The 25,000-nt window shown below is 48.2% G+C and overlaps 2 protein-coding genes across 2 annotated transcripts in view; one reads left to right on the top strand and one right to left on the bottom strand.

Moving 5' to 3' along the window:
* The first annotated feature begins 160 nt into the window (after positions 1 to 160).
* Positions 161 to 3,203, top strand: rnf214 (ring finger protein 214). The gene is made up of 7 exons (XM_079341680.1): positions 161 to 294; positions 408 to 514; positions 903 to 1,132; positions 1,218 to 1,351; positions 1,443 to 1,671; positions 1,748 to 1,957; positions 2,314 to 3,203. The coding sequence occupies exons 2-7, from the start codon at positions 418 to 420 to the stop codon at positions 3,067 to 3,069; spliced, it is 1,656 nt and encodes a 551-aa protein (XP_079197806.1). The 5' UTR covers positions 161 to 294; positions 408 to 417; the 3' UTR covers positions 3,070 to 3,203.
* Positions 3,204 to 11,525: 8,322 nt separating this feature from the next.
* sncaip (synuclein, alpha interacting protein) overlaps positions 11,526 to 25,000 on the bottom strand; it is a 15,994-nt gene continuing 2,519 nt past the window's right edge. The window contains 13 exon segments of the mRNA XM_079348424.1: positions 11,526 to 12,991; positions 13,140 to 13,229; positions 13,380 to 13,549; positions 13,818 to 13,943; positions 14,023 to 14,136; positions 15,296 to 15,475; positions 15,571 to 15,824; positions 15,909 to 16,047; positions 16,643 to 17,048; positions 17,050 to 17,120; positions 17,122 to 17,183; positions 17,260 to 17,332; positions 18,505 to 18,595. Of these exon segments, the coding sequence (XP_079204550.1) occupies positions 12,025 to 12,991; positions 13,140 to 13,229; positions 13,380 to 13,549; positions 13,818 to 13,943; positions 14,023 to 14,136; positions 15,296 to 15,475; positions 15,571 to 15,824; positions 15,909 to 16,047; positions 16,643 to 17,048; positions 17,050 to 17,120; positions 17,122 to 17,183; positions 17,260 to 17,332; positions 18,505 to 18,561 (2,709 nt within the window). The 5' untranslated portion in view covers positions 18,562 to 18,595 and the 3' untranslated portion in view covers positions 11,526 to 12,024.

Genomic DNA, 25,000 nt, shown 5'->3' with positions numbered 1-25,000 from the left:
AATACATTAAGATACTTAAAGATATAATTAAATAAAACAATTTATGTAAATATGTCATTTTAAATTGCTTAGTTGTGTTTAATGTATATTTTGTATGTTTGTGTTACGCTTCTGTTGTAGTTAATAAAGTTTTAAAGAAGAAAAAAAAAACGTGTTTCTTTTATAGACGATCTTTGTCAGGACGCGCTTTTTGATCATTTCCGTGTCGTTAGCGAATCAGTGTCGGCTAACTTTGAATCATGCTGTTCAACAGGAGTTAAACGACCTCTGAAATAGATAAAATATTACTTTAAGGTAACTTTTCAGATCACACTTACCGCTGACACTCCTGTCTATCGTTTTAAGTTCACTTTCGAGGTTATATCGGCACTTCCGGGTGAGGAAAAAGCTAACTTTCTGGTCTGTAGCTGTGTTAGCATGGAGGCTAACGGGTTAGCATCAGAAGAGCATCGAGTCCAGAATCTGATCCCGGAGGAGGACCTGGAGCTGGTCTTAGCAAACATGACAGTAGAAGGTAAGAGCACTTTTAGAAAGAAGAAGTTTTAAGCTATTTATTTTAGTAAAATAAAAAATACCACAACGAGGCTAAATGCTAACGACGAGTTAAAGCAGAGAAGAAGAAGAAGAAAACACTGGAACACATTTAATACATGATCATAAACATCACTCCTTCAGGAGCTTCTGTAACTGTGGAAGCTCTGTTAGGGCTGTTATCTGTCAAAACTACAATACCCATGAACCTCAGCGGCTGAGTTTGTCATAATGTTTTGTTCCCTCATTGTTATTGTTTACTTCTCACCTACTTTTTTGTTTTCTGGCAGTTTTCACTCTTTTCTTTAAGTTACTCTCCTCCTTAGTTTTCTTATTTTGCCTCTTTCTTTCCTTGTTTCCTGGTTTCCTAGACCTGCTGCAGAGGACTCAGGCCGTGCAGACGGACGGCAGCACGGACGAGCAGGGCGTCAACACGGATCCGGACTGGGAGAGCCAGGTGGCGGCCATGTTGGAGTACAGCGCCACGCTGACGGAGCGGCACAGCGGTCTGATGAAGACGCAGGACGAGGAGGAGCGGGCCAAGGAGAGGGAGAAACTACAACTGCAGAAGAAGAAGGAGGAAGCAGTCCGGCAGCACCAGGTGAGACACACACACACACACACACACACACACACACACACACACAGGTTGAATGTTACAGGTGTGTATTTAACGTTGCGTTCAGGCTCTTCTGGACAAACTGGAGTCTCTGCGGGTGAAACTGCAGCTGAACAACTCGAAGGCCGCCAGGAAGAACTTCCTCGCAAAGAAACAGGAAATGACCTCGGAGAAGAACAGAGCCGAGGAGGAGAGGAACAGGTACAGAACATTAGCACCCTGCAGGTTCTGCGATGGGCGGTCCAGATCCCCGTGTGACGCGCTGGCTCGCTCGCTCTCTCTCTCTCCTCAGGTTGGACAAGGAGCTGAGCGAGAACACGGCGAGGCTGAGCGCGCTGGAGAAGGAGCAGAGCGAGGAGCACAGCAGGTGGCAGGAGGAGCTGGAGGAGCTGAGGCAGGAGATGGAGCAGGTGAGGAGGGAGGCGCAGGAGGCCGAGCTGCGGGCGCTGAAGGACGAGATCGCCGCCGTGGAGAAGCAGCGAGACGTCGCCATGGAGCGCATCGACGCCTGGCTCAAAGAGGTAAGTCGACCCCGCCTCTTTAGATCCTGACACGTGACGGACGGCGGACTCTCTGACCCTCTGACTCTGGTCTCAGGTGGGGCAGTACCTGAACGCTCTCAGGGACGAGTTCCCGCAGCAGTACCCTCACGAGCGGCAGAAGTGGGAGAAGAAGGAGGGCGCCGTGCGGAGGAGCCAGGCCGAGCTGCAGGCTCGCTTCCAGGAGGTTCTGCAGCAGCTGCAGCAGGGTCGAGATTTAGAGTCGCTCCCCAGGATCAACGTGCCGCCTCTGCCTCAGCTCCCCACGGTGAGTCCTGTCAGGACGCTCCACGCTCGTCTGCGGCGCCGCGGCGTCCAGGAGTAGATAGTGTTAAAAAGTCTTTAAAAAAACGGGGTAAAAGTAACAGAGCAGCGTTGCCATGGCGACAGGGCGGACGTGCAGCGCTGCACGGACTTGATCTGTGCTGGCGTGAAGGTCGTCACGTCGGCAGAACTTTAACTCTAACTTAGACTCGAGTATAAAATCAATCGGTGATTACTGCCTGTTCTGTTACCATGGCAACCGGAATATAAAACTTCTACATCGGATCATTTCTTGGTTGTGTTTTTTCTTTTACGTGTCGTAAACGTTGGTTCTGATTTTTCTCTCTCCCCTCCCGACAGGCCGACCTGAGATTCAATCAGGTGATGCCGCCTTTGCTCCGCCCTCAGTTCATGGCCCCGCCTCCTCCGCACCCGATGAGCCGACCTCCTCAGAGACACCCACACTTCTACCAGCAGCCCCCCCACCTCTACCACCACCGCTACCCGCCACCCCCGCACCACTTCCAGGCGCCGCCCCAGCACCGGCCTCCGTCTCCGTTCCAGCCTCACATCAGAGCGCAGCTGAGGGTGACTCCGCCTCCCAGCCTCTCGCCGTCTCCTCCCGTTCCGCCGGTGTCTCCGTCCCCGCCTCCCTCCGCGGCTGCCGCTGCTCCGTCCTCCTCCGGCAAGCTGGACAAAGTCCTGGAGAAGCTCGGGACTCATTTCCCACAATGCAACAGGGCCCAGCTGATGTCGCTGCTGCAGCAGGTTAAGATGTCGCGTGGCACGTTGGCCGGCATGTCCATGGAGGACGTCACGGAGCAGGTCGGCGTGAAGCTGGCCCAGAGCGAGAGGCCGGCTCCCGGTCCAATCAGCCGGCCCGCTCCACCCGGCCCCATCCAGAGACCTGCATCTTCTCCTCAAAGGGGGGTGTCGGCGGGCGGCGGCGGCGGTCAGAGCGTGGGACCCCGTAAACTCTGCCTGATGTGTCAGAACCACGTGGATCCAGACTGCCGCCACCCGCTCAGCTGCTCGCACGTCATCCACAAAGACTGCATCCGAGTGTGGCTGCAGTCCAGCAAGAACAACTCCTGCCCGTTCTGCCCGACCAAGTGACCACGCTCGCCGCTCGGATCCCTTCGGATGTATTCATTGCTGCATGTCTCACAGGACCGATGGACGGGTTCACGTTTGAGAGTTGATTCTGTTTTATTTTTATGAAATGTGCCAAATAAAAGCGTCTAAAACGACTTTAAGTTTTTCATTTTTATGATGAAGTAAAATATTTTGAACACTTGATGAGAACCAATCAAAGATGAAAGAGTTTGAAAAGCATTTAGAGCATGTGCGACTTTTTGATCCAGTAGGTGTCGCCCTTGAGCATGAAACCAAAACAAGCTGCTGTTAGGCCACGCCCCCTCCAGAGACACGCCTCCAAACCTCCTCTACACTCAAGGTCACATGAAGGAGTTCAGGACAGAATTGGCTCGAGCTGCAGCTGTCTGTGACCGGCGCTGCTATGTTAGCATGCTAATGTTAGCGCTCTTTAGTTAGCCTGTAACTTTTTATGGCACGTTGACAAAGAAGATAGATAGATAGATACTTTATTGATCCCGAGGGAAATTCAAGGAATTCAAGGAAGAATAGCCGATTTAAAATTTATCGAGATCTATTTGATTTGTGCAGCTTGGTACAAAACTAAGAACCAGAAAAAAAATTAAGTGATAAAAAGAGCTTCAAAGACTTTTTTAAAACTTGGAGGGGATTGTTGAGTTTTCCACGCACACATGGAAATAAAAGTAAGCAGTTTGCAATCAGTGGCGCCCCCTGCTGGCCAGTTAAAATAATGCAGCTTAAAGATTATTACACGCCGTATTTAAGAATCAAGGACGAATAAAAGTCTTTAAAATAGTTTGTTTTTTTATGAGCGCCCTCTGATGGACTTACAGTAAACACTGCAGACGGAGATATCAGCCCGTAAACACTACAAGAAGCAACCTATTGCCTTTTAAAGATTCCCCAACACACACACACACACACACACACACACACACACACACACACACACACACACACACACACACACACACACACACACACACACACACACACACACACACACACACACACACTCCCTACAGACATCCCAGTCAGCTTTAATGGGAGCGCTGGGCGGTCGATGTGTGAGGTTAAAGGAGCCGTCGCTTCCCAATAAATATCAAAACACACACTCGGAGCCAAGTGCTGGAAATGTGTCTATCTGCAGCCCTGTGAGTGTGTGTGTGTGTGTGTGTGTGTGTGTGTGTGTGTGTGTGTGTGTGTGTGTGTGTGTGTGTGTGTGTGTACCGTCTGAACGTCCATCTCTCTCTCTCTCAGTTTAAAGGTTCGTCTCTCAGGCGGCGGTGCCAATAAAAGCCGGCGCTCTCTCAGTGAAGCTGCCGTAATGAATGAAGAAGCTGCAGAAAATAAAAACACACAGCTGAGGTCGAAGAGAGAGAGAAGAAGAACATTTCTATTTTAACAAACAACGACCACGTTTATATTTAAAGGGTCAATTAGACGTTTTAAAACCTTCATTTTAAAGAGAATATAAAATGAGTCATTAAACAGGCGCTAATGACACATTCATACACCGCCGATGAAGCAGAGGGAGCAACTTGGAGTTAAGCGTCTTGCCCAAGGACACATCGGACACGTGGCTGCGGGAGAAAGGGATCAAACCCCGCAGCCGCACAAAATCCCTACAAAGAGTTTAACCATGAACTATTTTCATAAATACAGTCGAAGGTTCATGACTTAGCGTCCTGCCGTACACTGAGACGCCAAAAAAATAATCTTGTTTTAGACTCAGGAGGAGGAGTCAAAATAACTGATCCATACACTTTGTTGCGTTGCCAAGGGTACCGATCCGATTGGTTGAAAGAAATCGTTACTTCCTGTTGGTCCAGTCTGAGACTCCCTTTACCCGATCTTCTGATCAACCTCCCGGACCAAACGCAAAGATGGCGGCCTTCTCTCACCTCCACCCTCCCAAACATCCGTCTGTCTCAGTGTGGATGAATCCCGACGTGTCTTCTTCTCACCTTGCAGTACGACATGGAGTGACGGTTCAAACAGTCACCTGAAGGTTAGCTAGCTGTGTTAGCGATTTAAAAAAACAGTCACCTGAAGGTTAGCTAGCTGTGTTAGCGATTTAAAAAAAACAGTCATCTGAAGGTTAGCTAGCTGTGTTAGCGATTTAAAAAAACAGTCACCTGAAGGTTAGCTAGCTGTGTTAGCGATTTAAAAAAACAGTCATCTGAAGGTTAGCTAGCTGTGTTAGCGATTTAAAAAAACAGTCACCTGAAGGTTAGCTAGCTGTGTTAGCGATTTAAAAAAAACAGTCATCTGAAGGTTAGCTAGCTGTGTTAGCGATTTAAAAAAACAGTCACCTGAAGGTTAGCTAGCTGTGTTAGCGATTTAAAAAAACAGCCACCTGAAGACGGTAATGTTGTTCACAGTGTATTCCATGACTCAGCAGTTTAAATGACCTGCTGAGTTTTACCTCCTGGCTCCTTTTAAAGATGGTCTGTTTGGGTTTAAAACTACTTTTCTCTCTCCTGCAGCGTCTCTGAAGTGTTTTTATTTGTTGGGTTGGTTATAGATCCGTAAGGGGGGGGGGGTCTCGGGGGTCGGGGGTATTAGTGATGGTCTGCTGTGTCTCCAGTGGATCCTGTGACAGCTCTAATGTCGGTGTGATTTACAGACCGCCGGACAAACAAGCATCATTACCGCGTCCTGTAAACGCAGGGCCGACCCACCGCTCCCAAAGTGGGGTCTGGGGACCCTCAGGGGCCCCTAAGAGGCTCCTGGGGGACCCCTCAGCAAAATGAGAGAGTTTTATTTGACTATTATTTCATTGAGGAGGAGATAACAGACGGGAGGAGAACGAGCGCTCTGAGGTTTGAGGCTCCGCTGTCGGAAATAACTGACAGACTTCAGCGTGTTTACCCCCAAAACTTTTTACACACCGTGAACCACAGCGGACAAGTTAAAGGACAAGTCCCCTATTTAAAGGACAAGTCCCCTATTTAAAGGACAAGTCCATATTTAAAGGACAAGTCCATATTTAAAGGAGAAGTCCATATTTAAAGGACAAGTCCATATTTAAAGGAAAAGTCCCACATTTAAAGGACAATCCCATATTTAAAGGACAATCCCATATTTAAAGGACAAGTCCATATTTAAAGGACAAGTCCATATTTAAAGGACAAGTCCATATTTAATAAAAGTCACATATTTAAAGGACAAGTCCATATTTAAAGGACAAGTCCATATTTAATAAAAGTCACATATTTAAAGGACAAGTCCCATATTTAAAGGACAAGTCCATATTTAATAAAAGTCACATATTTAAAGGACAAGTCCATATTTAAAGGACAAGTCCATATTTAATAAAAGTCACATATTTAAAGGACAAGTCCCATATTTAAAGGACAAGTCCTATATTTAAAGGACAAGTACATATTTCAAGGACAAGTCCATATTTAAAGGGGAAGCGCGACAGTAGCAGAGAGAATCGTGCTGCCTTCAGGTGCTCCTCTGATGGTCCAAGTTTCCGAGTTGGGAAGTCGTTCTTCACGTGATTTCAGTTCAAAACAAAAACAAACAGCGTTGATGCTACGAAGCAGAAGATCAATTAAAAGTTCAGATTTGAGCAGAAAGTTGATGTTCAATACGTGAATTAATAAAAAGTATGTTCCCATTAACGAATCATATTTTGCCTCTCGTGTGACGACGTGTTTGGTGACATTTTTAAACGCAGCTTAAAAAGAAAATAAGTTAAATTTACGTCTTTCTGATTTAAAGAAACGGTGACCTGATTTCTTCTTTTCAGTCTTTAAGAAGAGAAGAAGCTGAAATCCTCCTGACCAACAACTTTTAAGAAAAAAAAAAAAAAATCAATGATGTGTTTGAGTGGAGGAGTCGAGTATTTCTGACATTTTACAGACGAGCCTCCTCCTCCTCCTCCTCTCGGGGTCACAGAGAAACAGAGCCCACTGTCTATTACAGAGGCAAATTAAAATAAGACGGGAGTTTCCTGAGGGGGGGGGGGGGGGGGCGGGGGCAGGGGGGGCGGGGGGGCAAACAGTCTGAAGGCCAAACAAACACTTTAACAAGGTGCCGCTGCTGTTTTCATGCTCACAATCAACAAATCGACTGCGTGACAGACGAGCTAAATGCCAAACTGCTGCTGCTGCAGCTCTGCTCCTTTCTGCTGCTGCAATGCTGCTGCAATGCTGCCCCCCGCTGGCCGTGCAGGGGAACTACAGCGCAGTCTGCTCTCTGTGCATGAAGAAAAGTCAAGGGACAATCAAGGACAGAGAGAGAGAGAGAGAGCGAACTGCACGTAACAATTACTTAAATACTTAAATAGAGAAGAGAGCTGTTTGATTCCTCGCCTTTAAAAAGCCCGCCACCGCAGACGTCACCAGGAGCTCGTTAAGACGGCAGTTGATTGGTTCTTCTGTCCCATATTCACATTTGGACTTTAAATCAAGTCGAGCTCAGGGATTCTCATCCTCACTCGTCCTCTGAGTCTTTTTCTGTTGACTTGTCGAACGTGAAGAAACCCTGATGAGCAGCAACATGTAAGCTAATCTAACACGATAACATGGAGAGTGGCGTCTCTCCTGCATGTCCACAGAACGCCGTGGTCGCCTGCCTGCAGCGATACGTTGGCGATGTCCCAAATGTTCCTGTTTTTCTCTCCCGTAGACGGATTGGTTGACTCTTCATTGACTAATAAACGGGGCCCTTCAGGGAGTTTTCCTCTGTGGTTTAAAGTTTGTGAATCCTCAGGGGTGGAGGAGACGGATGGCGGAGGAGACGGATGGCGTGAGGAGACGGATGGCGTGAGGAGACGGATGGCGTGAGGAGACGGATGGCGTGAGGAGACGGATGGCGTGAGGAGACGGATGGCGGAGGAGACGGCGGCTCGGCGTCTTCGGTCAGGATAAAGAAGGCCGACTTCGTCTCTTCTGGAAGAACAGAACGGAGAACACTTGTTGCTCTCGGCGTTTCGTCTCCTGAAGGCCAAACATGCAAATGCAGACTGTGATCAGTATGTGAAGGAGGCGGCGTGTCGTCTGCAGGCCGCCGCGGAAGACAAATGGTGTTTATCAGCGGCGGCGCTTTGACCGGGACGCCGTCCAATTAGCTTTTTTTTCTTAAAGGTTGAATTTATTAGGATCCATCATCACTGTTGTTACATCAATTAATGCTGTTGACGGGCGCCGGAAGTGTCCCCCCCCCCCCCCCTCCATCCTTCACAGGCAGAAGAACCTCCTCTCCCCTCTTTGGCATTAAAGGCCTGTCATCCCAGCATGCCGCGGGGCCCCCGGCCCCAGCCCAGCGGTGTCAATTAAATTTGATTGACTGAGTAAAAGAAGCACACAAATAAGCCAAAACAACAGACACAAAAATCTATACATGACTCCTCCACCCCCCTTAGAACCCCCCCCCCCCCCCCCCCCCCCCAGAACAGAACAGCCTCCACCCCTCCGCCCGGCCTGTCAAATCAGCCGCTTGTCTCGTCCGTTTTCATGGCGTGTGCCGTGGACGTTTGCACTGAGACAACAGTAACTCTGTGTGTGTGTGTGTGTGTGCCATCCCGTCGGCCCCGCCCCCCCCCCCCCCGCTCCTGTAAACACCCCCTCCATCCAAACAGAGCGAACCAATTAGCGGCTCTGGAGTCTGGTCCACGCTGCAGAGCGGAGGCCCCTGGGTATCGACTCAAACTGTTGTCCAATAAATGAGGTCTAATTTATCAGTTTAACTCCCCCCCCCCTCCTCGCCCCCCCCCCCCCCTCCCAAAGAGAAGGAAGACGAGAGAGAGAGAGAGAGAGAGAGAGAGGGAGAGAAGAAAACGAGCCGCTCTCGTTTTTTGCAACATGACCCGGCGAGAAGCGTTCCTCCGTTATCTCGCCGTGTTGTTTTGCTAATTGCGGTCCTGCGCGCTCATGTTTCATATTTCGCCGCGGTGATTGAGGGACGCCATTAGAGCGGACCCCATTAGTCTCCGTGGGGAAGAAGCCGGCTCCTGCGTGGGAACCATCAAAGGCCAATTTGCTGCACAAACACCATAAATCCTGCTGCTGTTAAGTGACTGTTTTTGATGCGGCTGAAGCGCTCGCAAATAAATATACAGCCGGCTACGACATCGTCCATTAAGCTCGACTCACACAGGGCATCCATCAAGGTCAGAGGGGGTCAAAAGTGGGGTCCAGGGACCTGCAGCGGGGCCCCTGGCAGTGTTGGGAGGAGGCCCTGGGTGACATCAAAGGACAGTGGACTTTACACATCTTCATAACTTCAGTTCTTAAACCGTTTACACGACCGTTAACCTGGTTGTTGCATTTTGTCTGCAATAAAGAGCGCCCGCTCTGTCGTCATGGAAACGGACAAAATGCTGTTCCTTTATGAAAAACGGCGACATTTTGCACACGCACAGGTGTGAGGTAGAAAAACAAAACAACGACAAGTCTCCTGGGGTCTGTTAGGAGGAACTTTGATAGGCAGAGACCACCGACCAGAGTCCCCCGTGTGTCCCTGCAGGGGGCGCTGGAGTCCCCCGTGTGTCCCTGCAGGGGGCGCTGGAGTCCCGTGTGTCCCTGCAGGGGGCGCTGGAGTCCCCCGTGTGTCCCTGCAGGGGGCGCTGGAGTCCCGTGTGTCCCTGCAGGGGGCGCTGGAGTCCCCCGTGTGTCCCTGCAGGGGGCGCTGGAGTCCCCAGTGTGTTCCTGCAGGGGGCGCTGGAGTCCCCCGTGTGTCCCTGCAGGGGGCGCTGGAGTCCCCAGTGTGTTCCTGCAGGGGGCGCTGGAGTCCCCCGTGTGTCCCTGCAGGGGGCGCTGGAGTCCCCCGTGTGTCCCTGCAGGGGGCGCTGGAGTCCCCAGTGTGTTCCTGCAGGGGGCGCTGGAGTCCCCCGTGTGTCCCTGTCTGCTGTAAAAACAGGCTTTTTGAATGGGTGTGTATGTGACTTCCTGTGCTGCTGCAGCCAGCCTCTAGTGGACACTCCAGGTACTGCAGGACACGACGTCGTCTGTATTACTTCTCACCACCCTGAAAGCGTGACGCACAGATGAGTGACTGAACACTGATCATGTGATCTCTCCTCCCCATCAGGCTGGATATTCATGTCGTTAAAAAAAAGACAAGCGTCAGATGTTTTAGCCAAAAGTCAAGTCGTTTATTTCAGCCGTCTGTCTCTGTACACGCTGGTTAGTAAAAAACAAACAAAAGATGTCAGACATCTCAAACATTCAAGGATATTGCATTTTTAGGTTGTTGTTGTTTTTTATACATTTAGAATATAAAAATCCGTCCTCATATTATTTAAGTCCATCAATTAGTTTGTTTCCTCTGCAGGACGATGGAGCGGCGACATCGAAGACGCTTCAAATAAAGTAGAAAAACCGTCTCAACACACCGGGCTTCAGGGCTCGGAGACGTCACACCAACCGACGGAGCGTCTTTAAACGAACACAAACTCCTCGTGCAGGGAAGACGTTAAAATGTCGTACTGCTCCTTTAAATGTTCAGCGTAAATCTGTCTCTCAAGACTCCCGACGCCTCCGTGATCCTCCGCCACAGGCCGGCTAAACGCTCGTTTATACTTCTGCGTCACGTCGACGTCGTCGTTGTGCATTTATAGTTCTGCATCGAGCGAATGAACTGTTCTGTAATTCATCGTCAGACCACTAGGGGGCAGAAGAGACGTTAAACGAGTGAATTTAACTCGTTAGCTCACGAAAGGAACCTGATGAAGTTTTTTTATTTGTGCTACTTTCGAATGTCACTCGGATGATTTTCTTCGCCGTGTACAGCCTTTTAATGGCGTTCTCTGAATGGCGTTCTGAGCGGACCAATCAGAGTCCTTGCAGTTCGCGTCAGGGTAGACGCAGAAGTATAAATCGATAAATGTTGACACATTCACGACCCGTGAGAACGACGACGACGACGACACCTCGCTACATCTGGATCTGAAACAACAGAATTTTTTTTACACGTGTGCTGGAGCGGCGTGAGAGCGGCGTGAGAGCGGCGTGAGAGCGGCGTGAATCTGACGGTTCGATGCTCAGACAGACGAGCTCCAAAATTCAGTCTCCGTCAACTTCTGTCTGCAGGATGAAAAGATTCAGATTGAAACATGACACCCTGGGAGGAGGCAGCGGGGGTACCACCTGAGGGCCAAAGGGTCCAGGTCGGATTTGAACCCACAACCTCTCTGTGTGTATTTATACTGACGAGGAGGAGACGTGACCTTCACACAACAACATGCTAAACAAAACAAAGAGTGAGAAAATAAAATGTAACAATAGAAAGTGACCACAGACACACACACACACACACACACACACACACACACACACACACACACACACACACACACACACACACACACACACACACACACACACACAGGGGTTTTAAACACGGTGAACGCGTGCGTGATTGTAACCACGTTTAAAACATTAAAGTGTGCGAAGTTTCTGCTCCTTCATTCAGCACGCAGAGCGTTTCCACGCTCAGACGGGGGGGAGGAGCTTCTGTTTTCGTGGGCGGGTCCGAAAAAAGTAGCGAATGACTCGAGTAGAAGCCGACGTTTGAGCGGCGGTGGCGGCGAGCGCTTGGATTCCCGCTCGAGCGCGGTACACCTCGTCAGTCCACGAAGAATGAAACGAGGGGTCATTTTCTCGTCCTCGGCGGAGAACGGAGAGCGCGGCGAGCGTGACGAGTCACCCGTCAAGATTCCACCGGAGACGGAAACGACCACGAGCCGTGAAGCGTTTTGATCAGGTTCACTGAAGGCGGTGAAACGTGAAATATCGGGACTTTGCGTGCAGCTTTTTCTTCCTCTGTTTGTTTGTTTTGTTTCTGTTGCGTTGTCGGGGGGGGGGGGGGGCGGAGTCTTGAAGATGGCGTGCGAGGGTTACATTGCTCCCGTCCTCTGAGAGCCGCTCTGTGTCGTCACGGCGCCGGCGGTTTGCGAGCGCTCTGGCCTCAGCGGGCACTGATTGGCTGCTGGTTTGTTGCTTACACGTTACTGGTCCTGCTCTTGCCCTTGGCTCCGCCCCCTGGGCTACCTTTACCCTCCGACTTCCTGCCCGGTGAGTTCTGGCAGGCGGGCGCTTTCACGGCCGAGCCTGACTGAGCGCCGCTGTTGTTGTTGTGGTTGGTGTTCCCGCTCAGCGTCTCCATGATGGAGCGAAACGCCCCGAACGAGCGCTTGCTCTCAGAGCTTCCTGTCGGAGTCCTTTCCTTCCCATGATGCACCTTGGTCTGCTCGGCCTCCTGATTGGAGCTCTTGTGCACCTGCTCGTCAAAGGTGACCCTCAGCTTCAGGTTCTGAGACGTCTTCCTGCGAGACGAGGGCGACTTCAGGGCGCTCTTGGGGCTGGTGGCGACTTTCTGGCCGTCGTGGGAGGAGTCGGTTGAAGCGTCCGATGTTTTGGCGTCCGCCGCCTCGGGGTCGCTGGAGGTCGGCGAGGGGTTGTAACCGATGTTGTCCACCGACTTTGAGCCGCTGAGAGAAAACGCCAGCTTCTTCTCGGTTGTGGAAGTTGGAGCGGAGGCGGGGAGGTGGCTCTTCATCGGCAGGTCGAGGTGGTTGGACGCCGGCTCCTCCTCTGCGATTGGCAGGTGAGACGGCCTATCAGGTCGCAGCGTGTTGGAGGCCGAGGCGGCTTGACTTTTCCCCTCCTCCGGTGGATACCCGTCTGTGTCGGACTCACTCAGAGAGCGCTGCATGATCTGTTTCAGTCTCGCCAGTTTGAGCTCCCGCCTCTCTCCCAGCGCCGTCCTGCGGGCGGCGGGGGCCCCGGGGCCGGGAACGCCCACCGGAGGCGGCCTGGAACACAGCGAGTCCGACACGTCCTTCCCCAGCAGCTGCCGCAGCACCGGGTCTGGTCCCGCCTGTCGAACCAACCACTGACCATCACCGGGAGTCCCCTCCGCTGTCAGCAACATCTCAGGCCACGCCTCCACCGAGGGCTGATGGGAACTGGAGTCCAGAGGAGGAAACAGAAATTATCTTTTACAATTTAAGTTTAAACGAGCTGCTGATACTTTATCTGGGAGTCCTAGTGGTGTGTGTGTGTGTGTGTGTGTGTGTGTGTGTGTGTGTGTGTGTGTGTGTGTGTGTGTGTTACCTGGGAGATCTGGACGGTGTGCCGTCTGTCTTGTTGGGGTCCATCAGTCTCTGCAGTTTTTTCTGCAGAACGATCCTGTCTGCAGCCTGTCTGCACACACGCACACACACACACACACACACACACACACACGCACACACACACACACACACACACACACACACACACGTTAACCTCAGGTGACCCCCCTCACCTCGGTCTGACTGCGGTCACGTTTAAAGACGTTCACTCGTCACTTACTCGTTGAGCTGTTTGGTGAGTTTAACAACCTGCGAGGCCAGCGACATGCACGTTTCCACGACGACCAGGTAGCGAGCGCAGGTGGTGTGGCCCTGACGCTCGGCACTCTGGGAAGGCCGCTCCCCCTGCTGGTTCTGGATGGTCACGTTGGAGCCGTACTCCACCAGAGTCTGGACTCAAGAGACGAGAAACGGATCGGTGGCACTCTGATTCAACAAGCAGCCATTTTTCAAAATCACTCTCTCTGCGTTCTGATTGGCCGACAGGAAGCAGACGAGACCGATAAGACCCGCCCCCCCTCCATCAGACGGCAGCATTAAAAACTGATGAGCTCCAGGTGGTCAAACACTCGGATGGATGTTACTGAGGATCAGGGTGTGATTAACACACACACACACACACACACACACACACACACACACACACACACACACACACCTGGATGCAGGTGAGGTGTCCGTACTGAGCCGCCACGTGGACCGCCGTGTTCCCGTTCTGGTCGACCTCGTCCAGAGAGATGGCCTGTTCCTGCATGAACTGGAGCAGCCACAGCAGCACCTTCTCCTGCAGAGACACACGCCTGTTATTAGAGCTGTGTGTGTGTGTGTGTGTGTGTGTGTGTGTGCGTGTGTGTGTGTGTTACCTGTCCATGGCGGGCGGCGTAGTGGATCAGACTGGGATGCTCTCTGGTGCAGCTCAGCTCTGCGATGGCCTCCGTCTCACTCACCATCCACCTGACACACTCCAGGTGACCGTTCTGTGACGCACACACACACACACACACACACACACACACACACACACACACACACACACACACACACACACACACACACACACACACACACACACACACACACACACACACACACACACACACACACACACACACACACACACACACCAGGTTGGAAGTCTGTTATTAATCTGAGTCTTGCTGATAAGAGCCAATCAGGACTTGGCTGCTCAGCTTGTCTGGAGATAAACACACTTCCTGTCTGGCAGCCAATCAGGACGCTGGTTTCCACAGCAGAGCAGACAAAACATGCTCAGTGTTCTCAGTGAGACTCATTTAGGTCCTGCAGCCATGTGTTAGATGAGTTAACACTGATGGTCCCTTCACACAGTAAAGAGTGTGTGTAGTGTGTGTCCATCAGTGTGTGATGAGTTAACACTGATGGTCCCTTCACACAGTAAAGAGTGTGTGTAGTGTGTGTCCATCAGTGTGTGATGAGTTAACACTGATGGTCCCTTCACACAGTAAAGAGTGTGTGTAGTGTGTGTCCATCAGTGTGTGATGAGTTAACACTGATGGTGCCTTCACACAGTAAAGAGTGTGTGTAGTGTGTGTCCATCAGTGTGTGATGAGTTAACACTGATGGTCCCTTCACACAGTAAAGAGTGTGTGTAGTGTGTGTCCATCAGTGTGTGATGAGTTAACACTGATGGTCCCTTCACACAGTAAAGAGTGTGTGTAGTGTGTGTCCATCAGTGTGTGATGAGTTAACATGAACATGTCGATCATGTTCCAACACGGACTCAACAAATTTATTCTGTTACTTCAGGAAAAGGTTTGTTTTTGGGTTTTCACACGTGTGCATGTGTGTGTAATGTGTGTGATGTGTGTGTGCATGTGTGTGTGTGATGTGTGTGTGTGATGTGTGTGTGATGTGTGTGTGCATGTGTGTGTGTGATGTGTGTGTGTGATGTGTGTGTGATGTGTGTGTGTGTGTGTTTTGGAAAAAAAGAAACATGAGACTCAGAATGCAAAACAACAAAGTCTGTTTAGTGTTCCTCTCGTCCTCACACACACACACACACACCTCCTTCCTGGTTCTTACACTACACTGAATCTGTGGGGGGGTGTGGGGGTGTGTGTGTGTGTGTGTGTGTGTTGGGGGGGGGGGGGGTCTGACCTTGACTCCCAGCCCGGCCGGGGTGAGCTGCTGGTTGTTGCGCTCGTTCAGGCTGTCCTCTCCCATCAGGGAGGTGAGGTGCTGCAGACAGTCAGCGTGACCCTGACAGGCTGAAATGTGCAGCAGGTTGTTCCCGTCCTCGTCTCGGATCAGCTCCAGGTTATCAGCTGCCAGGTGAGGCTGCACACCAGGGACGACCAACAACACGATGGAGGCGGGGTTAGAGAACGGCGAGGAGGAGGAGGAGTGAAATAAAAGGAGAAACATGAACTCACCAGCAGCGAGATCTGTCCGTCTCGGACGATGTTGAAGATGTTTTGATTCTTCTTCGTCTCCTCGTCCGTCTCCCCTCCAGCTCCTCCGAACCCCCTCGGCCCGCCTCCTCCTCCTGATCCGGGAGTCCAGGTCTTCGTGGCGTCCTGCCTGCCCAGGCTGCACCCGGGCAGGGGGAAGGCGAGCCCCGGGCCTCCTGCTGGCTCCACGCTCGGCCTCTGGGAGTCGGTGTAAACGCGCGCGGACAGCAGCTTGTCTGGAAGGCAGGAATCGAACACGGACAGTTTTTAAGGACCAAACAGGAAGTGGAACCAGGAGGGGGAGAGGACGGCGAGCGTACCTGCGTCGGAGAAAGAGGAGAGGGAGGAGGAGCAGCTGAGGAGTCCGGAGGGGAGCAGGTCGGACTGGTAGCCTCCCGGGGAGCGGTGCAGCAGGTGCAGGTCTGGATCCATGGACTTGGACTTCCTCAGGTCGGACCACTTCACCGGGGACAGGACACAAAAGAGAGCAGTTTACACACAGAGGTGACCTTTGACCTCCACTGTCCCGTTCCTCCACCATCTTTTAGAGGGGGCGTCGCCCCTTTCTTTAACATGTTACATTCTGTTTATTTTACGATGCAGCTGTCGGCCTAAATCAGCGTCTTCACGCTCACGGATCAGTGAATAAAAAATAAAATAAAATAAAATAAAATAAAATAAAAAATAAAATAAAAAATGTAAAAACATAAAATAATAAAATAAAATTGTTTAAAAAATGTAAAAAAAATAAAATAAAATTGTTTAAAAAATGTCAAATAAAAAAAAAAATAATAAAAATAAAACATTTAAAAAAAATCTGGGAATTTTCAAATTTGGAAACTTTCCATTAATGGGAATAAATCGGGATTTGACAGAATTGAAGGTTGGTTAAATATATTTAATCATAATCTTGATTGTTTGAAGACGAGTTTTGAAACATGTCAGGTCTGTGTGTGGTGGGCGTGGCTTCACAGCCGGTAATGACGGCATGTTTCAGTCACGCAGTTATGTAGGACGCCGCCCACTTCCTCTATAAAGAGACGGATGTGTGTACCTGCGTCTGCGAGCTCCCGCTGCCCAGGCTCAGAGGCTCGTTGAGGGCTAAAGCGGAGCTCTTCAGCCCGCCTCCTCTCGGCCTCTCCAGGGTTCCTCCCCCGAGGTTGCTCGCCGTCACCGAGCGCTTGTCGTGGGTGGCGCGAGGCAGCGTGGACATCTGCTGGCTGGACTTGATGTACGGCACGTCCAGGATCTCGTCCATGTCCAGGTCGTAGTGCTCCAGCTCCCCGAACAGAGCCTGAGGGTTGTTTCCTCCGCCGCCGCCACCGCCACCGCCGCCCTTTGCCTTCCCTCCGCCGCCATCAGAGGAGGCGTGTGTGGTTTTGTCAGAGCTCGGGTCATCTTTCCCGCTCTCGCCCGGCTCCCCCTGACTCTGGACTTTACCGTCGGAGTCAGACTCCGTGGGTCTCTGGTTGGTGTTTGAGGGGAGACACCCGCTTCACCGGCCGGAACTTACTGTGGACCTCGGCGATGCCCCGTGGGTTTGATTCCCCCGCCGGCGTGCGAGGAAACGCCACGGCTCCAGTTGATGGGAGGAGCTACAGGAGGAGGAGAGAGGAGGTGAGCTGTGGGTCTAGACTCTGGACTCGTGTTCGTCCTCCCTGACGTGTTTACCTGCTCGCTCCTCGGCCTGGCCCTCGCTCCTCCGGGATAACTCGGGGATGCTCTTCAAAGACGTGACAGAATACTGCGGGAGGACGAAGGGGGCGGGGCATGTTGAGAGTTATTTTGACAGTATTTACACAGTATGTATACAGTATTTATTCTAGCACAGGAAAATCTCACCGACAGCTCGAGCAGCTGGGTCAAATTTTTTATTATTTTGTTTTTAAATCTGTCGACAGTAAAATTCACTTTTCTTTATTTGTCCCATGAAAACTGTGTTTTATTTTAACAGCTTGTTAAAATAATTCATTTAATTCTTTTTTTTCAAGTTTTTCAGGAGAAACTAAAATCTGAGCCAGATGTTGAATATCTGACGTTTAAATGATTTTAAAACAGATCACTATGAACATGCTAACAACGACGATGTTTGTCAATGATGCATGTAGCTAGTTAGTGTATGGGTTGCCATGACAACAGATTTCTTTCTGTTTTATTTGATCCTTTTGATAAGTGCACAGCTGTCTGGGAATGTAAATATCGTGGCATCATAGTTTTATACGTTTAGTTATTGGAAGAAAATATCTTGAGCGGATGAGGCGAGAAGCGGAAGTGTGTGACGGACGGCGGGAGAAGACGAGAGAAACTCTACTGCTGGTCAAACAGGCGCACACGCTAACGTTTTATTTCGTAGAGCTCCGTTTACCTGAATTTGTTATTTATGTAAATAATGATGTGAAGAGTTTGAAACAGTATTTGTCTTTTTTATTTTAGTTTTCACCGTGTTCCTTCACTGGAAAGATATAAAGAAGACAAATAAACATGTGTGAAGTCCTTTTTTTGAGCCGACCGGAGAAACACGAGGAAGAGAAATTACTTTAACATGCCACTGTTTTATTTTCTCTTTTGACTCCTGACACAGTCCATCATATTAAAGGTGATCACATGACCTGTTTAACTGATTTTAAAGGCACCAGAGGGGGTCGACCTCATAAGGAGTCAAGTTCGACAAACAAATTTTTTTTTTAAAATGACGTCGCAATTATTTTACCAAGGTGACGATGTTCATGTTTTAGTGTTGGACCTTGATGTGAAGTTTAATCTAGTTTAACTGTGAGCGTTTTGTCACAGCGCTCGCACCACGTGGCGTCTGATTGAACCTGTCGAGTGTTTCCTTTAACCACGCAGCTTCGTTGAAGGTCGAGCACAGACGCAGTGATGTCATTAATCTGTTTGCTCGTTTATCTTTTCACTGACCGCCGAATCATCCGAGAAGTCGATCTCGTCCAGGTCCAGGTATTCAGGAGCCTCCATCTTTACACGGCATCATCAGCTGCCCCGACACGCTGCACACACACAAACAAACACACACATTAACACACACATTGACACACACACACATTAACACACACATTAACACACACATTAACACACACACACACACATTAACAGGTGAGATAAAGACGCAGAGATCACAGCTCACAGACGTTTGAAGCTTCATAAAGATCCTGTCGATTTGATCAGCAGGAATAAAAACACCGGACGGAGCTGCAGGAAGCTGAGGGGTCACATGACCTGATGATGTCATTGTTACAGCTCGATTGGCTTTAAGGTCATTAAATCCTCAGGAACGCCGCACGCCGCACGTCTGTCACCGTGTGAAGCGTCAACTCAGCGTCTGAGCTGCTCTGATCAAAGGCAACAAACAGCCGGATTATCAGGACCAATCAGAGAGCAGCGTGACTCACAGACAGATTTAAAGGCACAGTACGCAAACTAAACTACACACTAACTACACACTAACTACACACTGACTACACACTGACTACACACTAACTACACACTAACTACACACTGACTACACACTAACTACACACTGACTACACACTGACTACACACTGACTACACACTGACTACACACTGACTACACACTAACTACACACTGACTACACACTAACTACACACTGACTACACACTGACTACACACTGACTACACACTGACTACACACTAACTACACACTGACTACACACTGACTACACACTGACTACACACTAACTACACACTGACTACACACTGACTACACACTGACTACACACTGACTACACACTAACTACACACTGACTACACACTGACTACACACTAACTACACACTGACTACACACTAACTACACACTGACTACACACTAACTACACACTGACTACACACTGACTACACACTGACTACACACTGACTACACACTAACTACACACTGACTACACACTGACTACACACTGACTACACACTAACTACACACTAACTACACACTAACTACACACTGACTACACACTGACTACACACTAACTACACACTGACTACACACTGACTACACACTGACTACACACTGACTACACACTAACTACACACTAACTACACACTAACTACACACTGACTACACACTGACTACACACTGACTACACACTAACTACACACTGACTACACACTGACTACACACTGACTACACACTGACTACACACTAACTACACACTAACTACACACTGACTACACACTGACTACACACTAACTACACACTAACTACACACTGACTACACACTAACTACACACTGACTACACACTGACTACACACTAACTACACACTGACTACACACTGACTACACACTGACTACACACTAACTACACACTGACTACACACTGACTACACACTAACTACACACTAACTACACACTGACTACACACTGACTACACACTGACTACACACTGACTACACACTGACTACACACTAACTACACACTGACTACACACTAACTACACACTAACTACACACTAACTACACACTGACTACACACTAACTACACACTGACTACACACTGACTACACACTAACTACACACTGACTACACACTGACTACACACTAACTACACACTGACTACACACTGACTACACACTAACTACACACTGACTACACACTGACTACACACTAACTACACACTAACTACACACTGACTACACACTGACTACACACTAACTACACACTGACTACACACTGACTACACACTGACTACACACTGACTACACACTAACTACACACTGACTACACACTAACTACACACTAACTACACACTGACTACACACTGACTACACACTGACTACACACTAACTACACACTAACTACACACTGACTACACACTGACTACACACTAACTACACACTGACTACACACTGACTACACACTGACTACACACTAACTACACACTGACTACACACTGACTACACACTGACTACACACTGACTACACACTAACTACACACTGACTACACACTAACTACACACTAACTACACACTAACTACACACTGACTACACACTAACTACACACTGACTACACACTGACTACACACTAACTACACACTGACTACACACTGACTACACACTAACTACACACTGACTACACACTGACTACACACTGACTACACACTGACTACACACTGACTACACACTAACTACACACTAACTACACACTGACTACACACTGACTACACACTAACTACACACTGACTACACACTGACTACACACTGACTACACACTGACTACACACTAACTACACACTGACTACACACTAACTACACACTAACTACACACTGACTACACACTGACTACACACTGACTACACACTAACTACACACTAACTACACACTGACTACACACTGACTACACACTAACTACACACTGACTACACACTGACTACACACTGACTACACACTAACTACACACTGACTACACACTGACTACACACTGACTACACACTGACTACACACTAACTACACACTGACTACACACTGACTACACACTGACTACACACTGACTACACACTGACTACACACTGACTACACACTAACTACACACTGACTACACACTAACTACACACTGACTACACACTGACTACACACTAACTACACACTGACTACACACTGACTACACACTAACTACACACTGACTACACACTGACTACACACTGACTACACACTAACTACACACTGACTACACACTGACTACACACTGACTACACACTGACTACACACTGACTACACACTAAATACACACTAACTACACACTAACTACACACTGACTACACACTAACTACACACTGACTACACACTGACTACACACTGACTACACACTGACTACACACTAACTACACACTAACTACACACTAACTACACACTGACTACACACTAACTACACACTGACTACACACTGACTACACACTGACTACACACTGACTACACACTAACTACACACTGACTACACACTGACTACACACTGACTACACACTGACTACACACTAACTACACACTAACTACACACTAACTACACACTAACTACACACTGACTACACACTGACTACACACTGACTACACACTAACTACACACTGACTACACACTGACTACACACTGACTACACACTAACTACACACTAACTACACACTGACTACACACTAACTACACACTAACTACACACTAACTACACACTGACTACACACTAACTACACACTGACTACACACTGACTACACACTAACTACACACTGACTACACACTGACTACACACTGACTACACACTAACTACACACTGACTACACACTGACTACACACTAACTACACACTAACTACACACTGACTACACACTGACTACACACTGACTACACACTGACTACACACTGACTACACACTAACTACACACTGACTACACACTAACTACACACTAACTACACACTAACTACACACTGACTACACACTAACTACACACTGACTACACACTGACTACACACTAACTACACACTGACTACACACTGACTACACACTAACTACACACTGACTACACACTGACTACACACTAACTACACACTGACTACACACTGACTACACACTAACTACACACTGACTACACACTGACTACACACTGACTACACACTAACTACACACTGACTACACACTGACTACACACTAACTACACACTGACTACACACTAACTACACACTGACTACACACTAACTACACACTAACTACACACTGACTACACACTGACTACACACTAACTACACACTAACTACACACTGACTACACACTGACTACACACTAACTACACACTGACTACACACTGACTACACACTGACTACACACTAACTACACACTAACTACACACTGACTACACACTGACTACACACTAACTACACACTAACTACACACTGACTACACACTAACTACACACTAACTACACACTAACTACACACTAACTACACACTAACTACACACTAACTACACACTGACTACACACTAACTACACACTGACTACACACTGACTACACACTGACTACACACTAACTACACACTAACTACACACTGACTACACACTGACTACACACTGACTACACACTAACTACACACTGACCTACACACTGACTACACACTAACTACACACTAACTACACACTAACTACACACTAACTACACACTAACTACACACTGACTACACACTAACTACACACTGACTACACACTAACTACACACTAACTACACACTAACTACACACTGACTACACACTGACTACACACTAACTACACACTGACTACACACTAACTACACACTGACTACACACTGACTACACACTGACTACACACTAACTACACACTGACTACACACTAACTACACACTAACTACACACTGACTACACACTGACTACACACTAACTACACACTGACTACACACTGACTACACACTAACTACACACTAACTACACACTGACTACACACTGACTACACACTGACTACACACTGACTACACACTAACTACACACTAACTACACACTGACTACACACTGACTACACACTGACTACACACTGACTACACACTAACTACACACTAACTACACACTGACTACACACTAACTACACACTGACTACACACTGACTACACACTAACTACACACTAACTACACACTGACTACACACTAACTACACACTAACTACACACTACTACACACTGACTACACACTGACTACACACTAACTACACACTAACTACACACTGACTACACACTAACTACACACTAACTACACACTGACTACACACTGACTACACACTGACTACACACTAACTACACACTAACTACACACTAACTACACACTGACTACACACTAACTACACACTAACTACACACTAACTACACACTGACTACACACTGACTACACACTAACTACACACTAACTACACACTGACTACACACTAACTACACACTAACTACACACTGACTACACACTAACTACACACTAACTACACACTGACTACACACTGACTACACACTGACTACACACTAACTACACACTAACTACACACTGACTACACACTGACTACACACTGACTACACACTAACTACACACTGACTACACACTGACTACACACTGACTACACACTGACTACACACTAACTACACACTGACTACACACTAACTACACACTGACTACACACTAACTACACACTAACTACACACTAACTACACACTGACTACACACTGACTACACACTAACTACACACTAACTACACACTGACTACACACTAACTACACACTAACTACACACTAACTACACACTAACTACACACTGACTACACACTGACTACACACTGACTACACACTGACTACACACTGACTACACACTGACTACACACTAACTACACACTAACTACACACTGACTACACACTAACTACACACTAACTACACACTGACTACACACTAACTACACACTGACTACACACTAACTACACACTAACTACACACTAACTACCACACTGACTACACACTAACTACACACTGACTACACACTGACTACACACTAACTACACACTAACTACACACTGACTACACACTAACTACACACTGACTACACACTAACTACACACTAACTACACACTAACTACACACTGACTACACACTGACTACACACTAACTACACACTAACTCCACACTGACTACACACTAACTACACACTAACTACACACTAACTACACACTGACTACACACTGACTACACACTAACTACACACTAACTCCACACTGACTACACACTAACTACACACTAACTACCACACTAACTACACACTGACTACACACTGACTACACACTAACTACACACTGACTACACCACTGACTACACACTAACTACACACTAACTACACACTAACTACACACTGACCTACACACTAACTACACACTAACTACACACTAACTACACACTGACTACACACTAACTACACACTGACTACACACTAACTACACACTGACTACACACTAACTACACACTAACTACACACTGACTACACACTGACTACACACTGACTACACACTGACTACACACTGACTACACACTAACTACACACTGACTACACACTGACTACACACTGACTACACACTAACTACACACTGACTACACACTAACTACACACTGACTACACACTAACTACACACTGACTACACACTAACTACACACTGACTACACACTGACTACACACTAACTACACACTGACTACACACTGACTACACACTGACTACACACTGACTACACACTGACTACACACTAACTACACACTGACTACACACAGACTACACACTAACTACACACTGACTACACACTGACTACACACTGACTACACACTGACTACACACTAACTACACACTGACTACACACTGACTACACACTAACTACAC

The sequence above is a fragment of the Symphodus melops genome (genome assembly GCF_947650265.1).
Source record: "Symphodus melops genome assembly, chromosome: 1".
NCBI classification, from domain to species: Eukaryota; Metazoa; Chordata; class Actinopteri; order Labriformes; family Labridae; genus Symphodus; species Symphodus melops.
This window is presented reverse-complemented; position numbering and strand designations above follow the sequence as displayed.